This window comes from Periplaneta americana, chromosome 14, assembly GCF_040183065.1.
Source record: "Periplaneta americana isolate PAMFEO1 chromosome 14, P.americana_PAMFEO1_priV1, whole genome shotgun sequence".
In the NCBI taxonomy this organism is placed as follows: Eukaryota; Metazoa; Arthropoda; class Insecta; order Blattodea; family Blattidae; genus Periplaneta; species Periplaneta americana.
In genome coordinates, this window is record NC_091130.1 from 28,594,169 (window position 1) to 28,609,093 (window position 14,925).

Genomic DNA, 14,925 nt, shown 5'->3' on the forward strand with positions numbered 1-14,925 from the left:
TGCTGGGTAACTTTCAGTGTTGGACCCAGGACTCATTTCACCGGCATTATCACCATCTCATTCAGATGCTAAATAACCTAAGATGTTGATAAAGCGTTGTAAAATAACCTACTAAAATAAAAGATGTACTAAATACTTGTATTTCAGCAGAAGTCTCTAAATAGATTTTTACAGCAGTATAATACTACATTTAATGAGAAAAAAAAATTATTACTACAAAATGCATGTATTTCATTGACATGAAGTAATAATTTTTGTATAACTATGTTGTTGTTGTTGTTATCTAATGCCGGGCTTTGGCAATGAAGCCATTAGCGTTCTTGCTTTCCAATATTTCTCTGTGGTGGATCCATCAGGTAGAACTTCACAGGTTTGTAGGTGATCTTCAGTCATTTCTTCTTCTTTGTTGCATAGAGGGCAATTTGGATTCGTGTAAATTCCTATTTTATTCAAGTGTTTGGCCAAATAATCGTGTTCTGTAAGCAGTCTGAATTTTGCTACTGCAGATTTACGTGGGATTTCTGGAATAATTTCTGGGTTTTTTTTATTAAAATGCTCCATTTTTTATCTTTGGCTTTGTTACATAGTGCTTGGTTTTGCTTGATTTTATATTTGTTTTTAATTAGTCTTTTCATGGATGAAAAAGGTAGGCTTGTATTTGTATTCTGAATTAAATTGGATCCTTTTTTGGCAAGAAAATCAGCAGTTTCATTTCCAGCAATTCCGCAATGTGCAGGTATCCATTGCAATTGAATTTTTTTATGTAGTTTTTGAAGTTGTTGGATCATTTTGTGACATTTTTTAATTTGGATTGACATCATTTTATATGAATTTATTGCATATAATGCTGCTTTAGAATCAGAAAAACTGTAACTATATAACTATGTTGAAATACAGTAGAGTGCAAATTAATCTGAACACAACATATTTTTACATTTTCTGTCATTGTTGTCCTCACAGCTGCTCATACCGCTTTAATTGACATCTGTAGTACGTGTAATTCCATTGTTGAAGGTCTGTCATTTTTTTTATAATATGACATTTTGCCTGTCGTTTTGTACTTACAAGCATTTCAGTTGTGTTGAAGACTTAATACTGCAATCCTGTGTACATTCTGTCTTCACAAATGGATACAACTCCACGAAAATTATAAAATTATAACATTAGCAGAGCATTCTTCTATGACACAGAGGCAAATTGCTGCAGAATGTCACATTGGTTTGGCTACTCTTAATTCGATCATAAAACGATACAGGGAGACTGGATCCATCACACCCCAGAAAAAAGGAAACCGTGGCCGGAAAAGGAAGACTTCACCTGCAGATGATCGTTTAATTGTCAGGAAAAGTAAATTAAATCCTAGACTAACTGCTGTCGACTTAACCCGCGAGTTAATGGCTACCACTGGGGCGAATATTCACGTCACAACAGTGCGGCGTAGACTTTTGGAAGCTGGACAAAGGGCTCGTAAGCCTATTAAGAAGCAACTGCTAACCCCTGTTATGTGCAAAAAACGCTTAATGTGGGCAAAATTACATCAATACTGGACAGTGAATAACTGGAAGAATGTACTTTTTTCTGATGAGTCTCATTTCGAGGTCCACGGCCACCATGTTTCTTACGTACGGAAAGGATCCGAAAAAGTAACAGCAGCTCATCTCCAAAAAGCACCCAAATACCCCCCTAAAGTAATGTTTTGGGGTTGTTTTACACATGAAGGGCCTGGAGCATTAATACCTATCAAGGGAATGATGAATTCTGACAAATATACTCACTTATTGGAAACCAGAATCGTACCCCAGCTGCAAAAATCATTTCCGGATGGCAGAGGCGTGTTCCAACAAGACCTGGCACCATGCCATACGTCTCGAAAAACTACAGAATTCTTCAACAAGAAGAATATTCAGGTACTCCCCTGGCCAGGCAACTCACCCGACATCAACCCCATTGCAAAAGAAGAATGCAAAAAATGGATTGTTCTACAAATGAGAAGATGATTTCTGCCCTCATTGGTGTATGGTTTCGCGATGAAGAAATGAAGAATATTTGTGGGAAATTAGTGGAATCCATGCCAAATCGTCTCAGAGCTGTTATTAGGAACAAGGGAGGCCACATAGATTACTGAGGTATGTCTTAGATCCCTTTTTTTTTTTTTATCCCGTTTGAATGTTTTTGCATAAGTAATTACGTTGTTCGGATTAATTTGCACATTACTGTAAGAGTTATGTGAATTTGCAGAAAGATATATTAGATGATGGTTGGCACACAATCTATTACAAGGTTGCATGAAATAACATGTCTATTAATTATTTTGTAAATGAGAAAGAGGTTTTATACATCTTGCATTCATGTTTACTTCAAATGAAATTAATTGTTGTAATTATCTTGGATGGTATTCAGTGCAGTGCTTCCATGAAAAGTTTTATGTGCAATGAGGAATAAAGAACAAGAGAGAAACTGTGGAAATATATTATCACGGGTGCATGTACAAGACTTATGCATGATGATCTTACTCGAACTTGCATGCGTTGGAGTTTTCTTGCAGCTAAAAGGGAACAAGGTTCTTACGTAAGTGTATGAGGTAAAATATTTGATTTTAAATTAGATCAAGTGTGTTGATGGTACAATACTGTAGCAAATTTCCTTGCAGGAACTACGTGAATCGTTGTTATGCAAAATGTGTGGAAACAGTTGACAAGGACCAGGTAGAAATAATACTTAAAGGGAAGATAACAAGAGCAGCCAATGAAGGTTCACTTTGGATTAAGAATTGGGACAATGAACCCCTTCCTAGGTAATATATGCTCCATATAAGAGTAGTCCAAATTATTGACCTCTGCAAATTTTCTTCATTTTAGCCAAGAAAAAGATTGTATAAAGTAAAGTTTATGTAAATATTAAGCAGAATATGTTATGTCCTATGTCATTTCCGCTGTATTTCAATGCTTACAGTTGCTGTAAATAAATGATAATTCAGATAAAATTCCGTAATGTTTGTTTTGCATATGGCTTTTAAGAAGAAGGTAAGTTTACATAAGGATAAGGTACACAGTATTGGTACAGTGAAACCTGTTCAAATTGGAACCTGAATAATCCGGAATCCTGTCTATTTCGGAACAATTTATTGGTCCCGGCGAAATTCATGTGTGTCATGTGTAATTTTTTCTGAATAAAACGGAAACTGTCCAACGCGGAAACGGAAACGGTCTGCTACTGTTCAAAACGGAAATAATATTTTGGACACACTACTTTAATGTAAACTATATTTTGAAACAGTGTATTTGTTTGGCTAAACCAGTGCAAAAACAGTCATCCTGTCTGACTCCAAAGCTGCAATCCAGTCCATCAGCTCAACTACATCTCCTAAAATGGAAAAAGTAAAAGAAATTCATTGCATGGTAAAACAAATTCAAATGCTAAATTAAAAAGTGGTCTTCCAATGGATCCCGGCCCACTGCGGACTGAACGGTAACGAGAAAACAGATATGTTAGCAAAGAAAGGAACTTATATCAACTTAAAAACAAATTTCAAGTTCCCATATGAATCAATAAAGCGAGTCATAAAAACAATAAGTTACAGTGAACAGGCAAAACATCAAAATTCAAAATGGAAAGAATCATTCAAAGATCCAAAACTAATTCCTGATCTACCTCGAAAATTTGCCGTGGCCATGTTTAGATTAATTACTGGTCATGATTGCCTCATTAAACACCTCCATCGTATTGGAGTACTGAATTCACCTAAATGCTTACTGTGCACCAGAGAAGAGGACATGGAGATGGAGCACCTGACTAATTGTGAAACTCTTAGGACATTTGTGGACCTTCCATCAAAATATTGGGAAGCAAGAAGGATGATGACTTCATTGTTAAATCCAGAGCATTAGATACATATTTTAAAACAGTATGTGATTTCAAGGAATGTACAAAATATGTAGGTCACTAAGATAAAAACCAAGTTTTCTTTGCAAAATTTTTGAGGGTGCGAGGGTGTGTTGGCCTGATGGTCATAAATTTTATTACCCTATTGACTAGGCAGACGAGTCCCTTCAAAGATGTTCAGTATTTCACTCCTGTATACTATCGTAGCTGGGTAGAACGCAAGTGTAGTGATTTCGTGATATAAAACATAAAAGGAAACAGAAAACAACTGGTTACATAGAAATAAATGAACTGTTGTGGGAGTGGATTCTTCTTGCCCTTTCAAAGATCATGCCAATTTCTGGACCTATTCTGCAAAGCAAATCCTTGAGCTGGCAAAGAAATAGATAATCCAGAATTCTAGGCTCCTAGTCCAATTAAATAATGTGCTGTGATATACAGTACAGTAATATAGTCTCAGATATTAAATTTAGTGTAATTAATAAACTTTATAGCATTTAATGAGTGACGATACAATTTATACAGGAAATGAGATTTTCATCAAGATCATTCCCCATTTAAATAAGTGACATGAAGCTGATTTAATGTCAGCAGTGTTAAACGGAATATTTTGTAATTCCTACAATTTGCGGCATGCCATTTTGTTTTTCATTTGTACAAATGATAAAATATTCCATTTTAACGTCACACTTCACACCTGAACAACACGAAAACCTGTCCACAACGGAAAAAAAATTAGGACCGTGTCACTTCCGTCTTGAACAGGTTTCACTATATTATTAAAATTAAATTTAAAAGTATTTTAAACAATCTCGTCTTAAATATATCAATACGAGATATTTGAAAGATTAATTTTCGATCTTATTGTCCTTCCAAATTACATCAGTTGACTTGTGCTGAGGAAATTATTAAAGACATATATTGTGAGAACTAAAATATTTAAATTTTTTGCAGTATACACAGCGAAAGGAAGTTTATCGAGATCAAGAAAACTTACCCAACATCTTCTCCTGACCTCAGCTGTTCGAGTTCATCGCCGCAGAAGCAACAGGCTGGTGGGCGAGGCAAAAAGTCTGGTCTTTCAGCAGCAATGGGGTCACGGTTAGGAGTACGGAGCTACAGAAGAAGATCACGGTCCAGAAGTAGATCAAGATCGAGATCGAGGTCAAGATCGAGATCACACTCCAGATCGCCTTCATTAAGCAGGTCAAGGAGAAATCGGTCCAGGTCCAGTGATAGTTCTCGTAGTCCTATTCGACGGAGGAGAAGGAGGTACATGAAATTGAGATGTTTTGGTAACATTTAGTGCTAGAGAATTCTATAAAGGAAACATTTCAGTAATTTTTAACAAGTTACTTCACAAACAAATAAATGCACAAAATTTAAATTGCATTTATAGAGTAATTTATTGTCTGATTGCACTATTTGAACAATTACCCACTCTTACCAATAAATTGATGGTTCAGAACAATACTATCGTAACTACCACTATTGGCACTGCTAGTTACAAAGTATTGCTCTGACCCTTTGAAATACTGTTTTATAATAGGAGAAAAGTTTTCTAGGCTGTGGTTGTGTGCCCAAACGTTTCGTTCATTGCTGGGGTGAACATCTTCAGTGGTGTCACACAACCAACAGACCACGGCCTCATAGCCCGGAAAACTTTTCTCCTATTAACGCCAGCCGTGAAAGCCTACACTCTAACTGTTTTACAAACTTTTGACACGGTGTCATTGTGAGTTCAGCTATAGAAAAAAAAGTGTATTTTATGAAGCTCTGTAATGAAAAATGTGACACGGAAATAAATACAGAGGGGGGGGGGGGGGGAATTATGACTCCTATTTTAGTTAAAATTCGTATAGAAGATAACTTCATTAAAAGAGTAAATTATTTTACATGTCTCAGATACTAATTATCAATTTATCACTTTTGATGAATAGATATTTCTATATAAATACAGTAAAACAATGGGAATAATTAACATAATATTGAAACCTTCCTGATACAACACACAAGAATAAGATTATATAAAACATTAGCAAGACTTGTACTATGTTACAGAAGTGAGGCATGGACAATGAGAAATAAAGATATAAATTGAATTACAGCAAACTAAATTAAATTTGTAAGATCAATGCCAGTTATATATATAAAAGAAATTAAGATGTCATGCAGAAACTTCAGTTACAACTGATTATCAGTTTAATCAACAAGAGCTCAAGAACACTGTCAAACTCTTATTAGACTGCAAAGCTATAATGAGATCTCAACCATCTACCATAGGAACAAATTTTATGAATAAATTGTCAGCTGCAGTAGGAAAATCTTGTACAACATATGGATCCACATAAAATACCAGAAGCCACTTTTCATTTCCGTCCATATGGGTAGAGATCCTTTGGTTTTATACTTGAATGGAAGTTGGTGGTGATAGTGGTGATTGTGCTGGTATTGGCGGTGGTGGCAGCGGTAGTGGAGGAAGTTAGCAGGATATATATTGGTCCATCAAGAGGTTCATTGAGACTGGGTCCATTTTGATGCATCAGTGAAGGCAAGAATGGTAGTTGAAGTAATGGCAGTTAGTAGCAGTGAAATCCTGTTATAGTCCTGTCGCTCTAATTTCCGGCAGCCAATCGCGTTGCAGGTTGGCTACATTTAAACGTGTGCGTCTTGTGATTCGCTTATGAAGACGATATTCATTTCTTAAGGCTCGATAAATACTTAATATAATCTCCCGCCATTTTGGCTCTTTCATTGGCATTCACAGAAAGCACACGAAGACGTTATTTGCCGCTCAATTATTTGCTGAATTACAGTGCGTTTGATTTATTATCATAGGAGCTACGACATGATAATGTTTAATGGTGTGGCAAATAGATTCCTCGTATGGTAACTCAGCAACGAAAGAACAAAAATGGCGAACGATACTACCTACCTAGGCTTTATAGAGCCTTCACTTCCTGAGACGTAAGCAAAGAGGAGGAGTCACGCCGGGAATAACAGCGTCGCGACTATAGGAAGCAGTATTTGATGGTTTGTGAGGTTGAAGTTATAAAAAATGTCAATTCCCGAGTTCTAAGAAGTGATCTCGGAGTGAGAGCTTACCAGCAAAATACAGGTCACTTCTGACTTCGCAGCTGAAGCAACAGAAGGAACTCGAATCAGTATGTCTTCTTTAGCATTTTACAGTACATGCTATTGCAGCAAAATAATATATACATCTATTATCAGGGAATACATCTCGCTTAATTATATGTGTCAGAGGAAGAACAATTGTTTGTATACATGTGAAGTCTGATTAGTGGAACATGTAGTTAATCGATGATGTATGCAATGAAGAGGGAAAGGAACTGGCCACCCTATCACATTATTTCCTGGCCTAGTTGCCTCATAAGTGCTGCCATGCTGTTATCACTTGAGAGGTTTAGACCTGTCTTTGGACAGTTGAGTAAACAACAATATCCACAGTCCTAGTTTTCTTTTCAGTGATGAAAAGATTTTCACAGTTCAAGCATCAAAATGACAGAGTTTGTCTGAAGCTCACAAGAAGTTTATTTGGAAGCTTCGAGGATTCTCAGTAGTCATCACCATGCCCCAGTCATAGTTTGAAGGGAAATTGTATATGACACTACCACTGAGCATCATTCTGTGATTGAAGAGATGAAAACCACTGCCAGCATCTACCAGGACACCGTATTAGAGTCAGTATAAGAAGGTAAGAAGTCATTTACAGACTTGTTGATAAATATGCATTTCATTTTGTAAAACGACTTATTAAATTAATATACAAAGAGATTAATAATCAAAATTTGATATTGAAATTGTAAGGAAAGAAATGGAACATATTATATCAAAATCCACATGTGATTCCCGATTTACCACGGAAATCTTCTGTAGCAGCATTCAGATTTATCTGACCAAGTATTTGCACAGAATTGGAATATATCATTCTCCAAATTGTCCGATATGTGACTTACAAGAAGAAATGGATTTAGATCATCTTAAAATCTGTACTTCTATAGTTCATCTTGAAAATATCTATGAAAAATATTGGAGTGCGAGAGGACTAACGGCTTTGTCAATCGTCCACCATTAGACAACAACACACTTTAGAGCCAGTTGTAAAACATTTGAGCACACTTTGTTCAGTAGTCTGTATTGGAGCTTCCAGCAGGATTTGACACCAGCCCATAAGTCAACCTGGGGGTGGTTTCAGAGAAATATGTTGTTGTTTTCTAATGCCAGGCATTTGACAATAAAGTCATTTGACCTCTTGCATTCCAATATTTTACAAAGATATTATCATGACCAGCCACTGAAGCACAGATTTTGAGGTGTTCCGAATCCATTTCTTGGTTTGAGTTGCACAATGGGCAGTTAGGGGACTGATTTATTCCAATTCTATGCAGGTGTTTGGCCTGTTGCCAATCTAAATGCAGCTACAGACGATTTTCGTGGTAAATCGGGAATTAACTGTGGATTTTGATGCAGAGAGTTCCATTTTTTCCCTTGGGATTGAGTTATCAAATTTTGTTTGTTGAAGTCTAAGTATGTAGATTCAATAAATCTCTTCACAGAGTAATATGTAGATTTAGTAACAGGTCTGTAAATAGCAGTGCTGCCCTTCTTTGCTAAAGCATCCGCATTCTCGTTTCCCAGGATTCCACAATGGGATGGTATCCATTGGAATACAATTCTTTTATTGAGTGATATTAATTGAGAGAGCATTTTAGTTATTTCTGCTGTTTGAGATGAAGGTGTGTGTTTAGAGGCTATTGATAGAATAGCTGCTTTGGAGTCTGACAATATAACTGCATTCCTAAATTTATTGATGTGGCATAGAAGATTCCTGAGACATTCACTTATTGCAATGATTTCACCATCAAAACTTGTTGTTTCATATCCAAGAGATCTATAAAGTGAGAAGAGACAGCACGTAACACCTGCACCGGCACCTTGTTCTCTGGAGATCAAGGATCCGTCGGTGTATAAATGAAGCCAGTTTTGTGGAGGGTACCTAATATTAATTGTCTCTAAAGACAATTATTTCAGTGTTTACTTCTGATTTCAGTATTTCTACTAGACTTCGTTTCTACAGCTTATTGGCCTTTTAACAGCCTTGACCCCAAACTATTAGATCAACATTTCTCAGACTGGCGCTCATGATCACCAGGAGGGTCATGGTGCCATAACAAGGCAGTAACTTTACGTGTACAAAAGAAATAAAAAATGATTATGCATATTGCATTGCCAGTCGGAAAAAATATTTCACGACTTGTTACTGAGTGCATACTAAAAGCCAACATCTGAATTAGCTCTGAAATGACACTTCTGAAAGATTTAATGAAAGCACGAACGGCAATCTCGAAAATTATACTTTGTATGCCATTCCGTCTATTTTATACAAGCACATCTTTGAAAATGTCAAGACTTGTGTGGGCATGATGCACGTGGCAAGTTGAAACTTGCACACCGTGTACAAACATGTCAATTCAAACACGTTATCAAAGCAGCTAAACAGTTTGAATCTGTCACTCTTATTATTGTTAATAAGTTTTTTTATTGGGCTTGTGTGGCTAAAGAGTTTGAAAACACAACATTAGACTATAAGAGTAAGGACATCACTGTCTGCAAGAAAATGTACCTCAATTTAGACAGCGTAAAATACCCCTGTTAAAGGCAGTGATGTATTTTCCAATAGGGACTGCATATTGCAGTTGTTGTTTAGCCACAGAGACTTAAGGATTGTGTGAAATCCAGAAGTGGCCATTTAAAAAAAATAGTTGGTGCTTATACCTGGTAAGGTTTATCTTGTCTCAGTAGCAATAAAACCAAGTCCCTTCAAATGAGGGTGGAGATTATAGGAGGGTTGTAAATTTTCAGTATTTCTTTCAAAACCTTGTTATTGTACAGGCTGCCGGAACTCAATTTCTTGAAAGACAAGCTCAGTGACGGAACTACACAGTACAAAGAGAGATATTTTGTAATTTTATTTTGCGCTACAGAATGTATCAACTGGTCCCTTCCGCCACTGGATGGATGGACAGTATCGCTCCATTCCCCCATCGCCATAACAATACAGACGAAGTAAGACATATTTCCTTTCTCTCTCTTTTCACAGTGAGACAAGATACATCACACAGACTCTAATGTTCAGAGTCTTTGTAAATAATCTGTATAATAAAAACATTAAAATACATTTTAAACCTGTGCTGATATTTGATTAAAAAGCCACCAGCGTAGCCCAGGTAGTAGCAAATTTGCCTGCTACTCCAGGACTGCATTCGTGCATAGGTTCAATAACCAATTGGGTTGATTACCTGATTGGAGTCGTCCCCCCCCCCCCCCCCGAGATTTCCTGCAACTGTAAGGCGAATGTCAGGCAATCACATGGCGATTTCTCTGCCTCATCTCACTATCACCAATTACATTGATGCTAATAAATAACCTAGTATTCATAAAGCATCAAATTAACTGACTGAAAATATATTTGATTAAAGACTTTGTCAGAGATTTATGATAAGGGTATGTAATATACACCATTTCCACGAGAAGAAAGGGAAGTAGTGGCAATGTCGTCTCTGTTTCCTGTGCTTGAAAGTAGGTCAGACATGGTGATTGTCAGTTCATGTTCTGATTATCACTGGATGGAGAGCCATAGAGACACGGGAGGAGCTGCTAAATCATGTCCTGCTTCTGCAGTGAAACTTTGGGTTGAAAATTCAACCGAGAGATTGTAACAGGCCAAAGGGCGTAACATTTGAAGGGCTGAAGAAGAAAATAGCAATAATAATCTGTGACATGACAGCCCATGAAAGGCCAAGACCAATTAACCGGCTGCTGACTTCATGCCCACATGCCTCAGAAGAAGTGAACGATCATCCAACAAAAATGGAGTATCATGTGGTTAGCATGATGATCCTCCCAGCCATTATAGCTTATTTTATTTTATAGTTTTTTTTAAGACAAATGTGTATAACTTTTAACCATTTTTATTTGTTCTGGCTTGGAACATCACACACTGAGGGTGATCATGTAGTAGTGGTGGAATAATGATGATATTAGTGAGGAAGAAAATAGCAATAATAATCTGTGACATGACAGCCCATGAAAGGCCAAGACCAATTAACCGGCTGCTGGCCTCATGCCCACATGCCTCAGAAGAAGTGAACGATCATCCAACAAAAATGGAGTATCATGTGGTTAGCACGATGATCCTCCCAGCCATTATAGCTTATTTTATTTTATAGTTTTTTTTTTAAGACAAATGTGTATAACTTTTAACCATTTTTATTTGTTCTGGCTTGGAACGTCACACACTGAGGGTGATCATGTAGTATTGGTGGAATAATGATGATATTGGTGAGGGGAAATGGAAGAACCCTGAGAAGATCTCATCGTGCCCACCTTGTCCACAAATTCCTTCGTGACCCAGACTGGGATTGAATCTGGGTTGCCTTGGTGTAAGGCAGAAAGGCTAGTGGACGAAGTTTTTATAGCCGAATTTTGTAACCGGATTTCGCTACCTGTTGTAGTCATCACAATGCTGAGTGGGTATCTGTCCCATATGCTGGCCGAAATTTATAAGAAAATTTCTTCCCCATGAGAACTCGAAGCAACATGCATTCTGTAAAGTGAGTCCTAGGTGCCTCAACATCAAGGCACAGGATAATTCCCTACAACATGATCTTCATTTTTATCTTCATTCTCAGATTACTAATTACCAAGAAACATTCGAGCAAGGTGGGTGGGAAATGAAATTTATATAATTCAGAGGGTTTGAAAGTGTTTATCTAACCTTGACAGAAAAACTAAGCTAAATATACGCATCTGGCGAAGTTACGCAATTGTGATAGTCATGATTCAGGAAGTAGAAAAGAGTGATCTAAGTTATTACTCTAAAAGTAAAGGAAAAGGTGTTCCCATACATGCCATAGGGGCACGCTCCACACTTTCTTTGGCCTCGGCATTAGAATGAGATGGTGTGATCTGCACCATGCTCCAACCTTTTTTTTTTACCCCCAGAAAGATCCAGTACTCAATTTGGTAGGAGGCTGAGTGGACCTCGGGGTCGTTATGGAAGTTTGGTCATGAGAAAATCCCATCGCCACACAGAATCGAACTCTGAACCTTCCAGTTATAACTGTACACTACTTAAAAAATTGCGCTCGTCTTTTGGTCATGCATAACCACAGACATAGTTTAAGTGCTATGGATGTTTGCCTGCTGCACTTAGGCATGGGTTCGGATACTGGTTGGCTGAATATCTGGTTTGTATTTTCCGAGGTTTCTCTCAACCATAAGACAAATGTCAGGTAATGTCAAGGCTAATTGCATCTCTCCAAATACCATCTTCCTATCACCAAATTAATTGATGGCAAATAGCGTAGTACTTGATATAGCTTTGTTACATAACCAATTTAATAAAAAGTATGCAGACCTGTTAATCGAGGGACAGATAATCGAGGTTCTGTTGTGTTCATTTTAAATTTAAGTATGTTGGCTTTTATAGAACACTTTTGGCTTTGAAGTTCATCTAACCAAAATGTGGTAATTTATATTTTGAATTTTCAAATTGCTGTAACAGTGCATAGATTATTGAAACATATTCACATATTTCACTACAAACGTTATTTTATAACACAGAAAAAAAAATCTTTTGCATCTTCGATTAAACATTACAAAAACTTTCCCTACTTGGACAAAAGGATATATACAAAACATTTTGGTATGAAGAAAAAAGTTTTAAAGTAAGAAGATACTAACCTGAATTTAAGAAAAATCTAAAAATGCAATAGATCCAAGTGAATCTTTTTAACTGTGATGTATTAATCTCGCAGTAATCTGTTTTTATCATATTCATGCAGCATAACGGAAATTTTCTATAAAAGATAGTTGACATTAATTATATGAAAGCACTTTAATGGCAGCTAATTTTCAATTTAATAGTGTTTTGTATTAATAATTGTTTCAAATTTTGTTTAGTGAAAGCTCATCAAGCAGTGACGAAAATTTCAAGCCACTCAGGGTGACAAAGAATCGAGGAGGTGGTCGAGTTGCTGATAGACTTTCCTTGAAGGGACGGAATGGAAACAAAAACAAGGGGAAAGGTAGACAAAATAATAAAGGGTAAGTTGTTCATGTGTATATTACAAGTGACGTTTGGAGCATTAGTCATACATTACACCTCCCTCAAATCCATTTTAATATTATCCTCCCACCTATGTCTCGGCCTCCCCAAAAGGTCTTTTTCCCTTCGGCCTGCCAACTAACACACTACTGTATATGCAGTTCTGGATTCGCCCATATGTGCCCTGCCCATCTCAAACATCTGGATTTAATGTTTCTAATTATGTCAGATGAAGAATACAATGCGTGCAGTTCTGAGTTGTGTAACTTTCTCCATTCTCCTGTAACTTCATCCCTCTAAGCTCTCTTTCTCTCTCAAAGTGAGAGAGTCCAAGTTTCACAGCCATACAGAACAACCGCTAATATAACTGTTTTATAAATTCTTACTTAACTTTTTTGACAGCAGACTGGATGGCAAAAGCTTCTCAACCGAATAATAACAGGTATTACTTACTTACTTACAAATGGCTTTTAAGGAACCCGAAGGTTCATTGCCGCCCTCACACAAGCCTGCCAGCGGTCCCTATCCTGTGTAAGATTAATCCAGTCTCTATAATCATACCCCACCTCCCTCAAATCCATTTTAATATTATCCTTCATCTATGTCTCGGCCTCCCTAAAGGTCTTTTTCCCTCCGGTCTCCCAACTAACACTCTATATGCATTTCTGGATTCGCCCATACGTGCTACATGCCCTGCCCATCTCAAATGTCTGGATTTTAAGTTCCTAATTATGTCAGTTGAAGAATACAATGCGTGCAGTTCTGTGTTGTGTAACTTTCTCCATTCTCCTGTAACTTCATCCCGCTTAGCCCCAAATATTTTCCTAAGCACCTTATTCTCAAACACCCTTAACCTATGTTCCTCTCTCAAGAGTGACAGTCCAAGTTTCACAACCATATAGAAGAACCGGTAATATAACTGTTTTATATATTTTTCAGATTTTTGGACAGCAGACTGGATGATGAGAGCTTCTCAACCGAATAATAACACGCATTTCCCATATTTATTCTGCGTTTAATTTCCTCCCGAGTGTCATTTATATTTGTTACTGTTGCTCCAAGATATTTGAATTTTTCCAGCTCTTCGAAGGATAAATCTCCAATTTTTATATTTCCATTTCGTACAATTTTCTGCTCACGAGACATGTCTTTTCGGGATTTACTTCCAAACCGACCGCTTTACTTGCTTCAAGTAAAATTTCCGTGTTTTCCCTAATCGTTTGTGTATTTTCTCCTAACATATTCACGTCATCCGCATAGACAAGAAGCTGATGTAACCCGTTCAATTCCAAACCCTGCCTGTTATCCTGAACAGGTATTTCCTATATTTATTCTGGGTTTAATTTCCTCCCGAGTGTCATTTATATTTGTTACTGTTGCTTTAAGATATTTGAATTTTTCCACCTCTTCAAAGGTTAAATTTCCCATTTTTATATTCCATTTCGTACAATATTATGGTCACAAGACATAATCATATACATCGTCTTTTCGGGATTTACTTCCACACCTATCTGTTTACTTGCTTCAAATAAAATTGCCATGTTTTCCCTAATAGTTTATGGATTTTCTCCTAATGTATTCACGTCATCCGCATAGATAAGCAACTGATGTAAACAATTCAGTTCCAAACCCTCTCTGTTATCCTGGATTTTCCTAATGACATACTCTAGACTAAAGTTAAAAGTAAAGGTGATAGTGTATAGCCCACAGTGAATTGGAAAAGCATCCGACAGAAACTGACCTATACGGACTCTGCTGTACATTTCACTGAGACACATTTTAATCAATCAAACTAGTTTCTTGGAAATACCAAATTTAATAAGAATATCATACAAAACTTCTCTCTTAACTGAATTATATGCCATGTATATATAAGAAAATTATTTTCTTGTGCATACTTGTGTAGGAATGTA

At 36.9% G+C, this 14,925-nt stretch overlaps 1 protein-coding gene across 4 annotated transcripts in view; it reads left to right on the top strand.

Moving 5' to 3' along the window:
- The window catches only part of LOC138713210 (leukocyte receptor cluster member 8 homolog), a 46,690-nt gene that overhangs the window by 15,654 nt on the left and 16,111 nt on the right, over nt 1-14,925 (top strand). The window contains exons 7-9 of one of the 4 annotated variants that reach the window (XM_069845111.1): nt 2,651-2,794; nt 4,837-5,154; nt 12,868-13,011. In XM_069845111.1, the coding sequence (XP_069701212.1) occupies nt 2,651-2,794; nt 4,837-5,154; nt 12,868-13,011 (606 nt within the window). The remainder of the gene's footprint in view (nt 1-2,650; nt 2,795-4,836; nt 5,155-12,867; nt 13,012-14,925) is intronic. The other 3 variants (XM_069845112.1, XM_069845113.1, XM_069845114.1) reach the window with 3 other exon arrangements.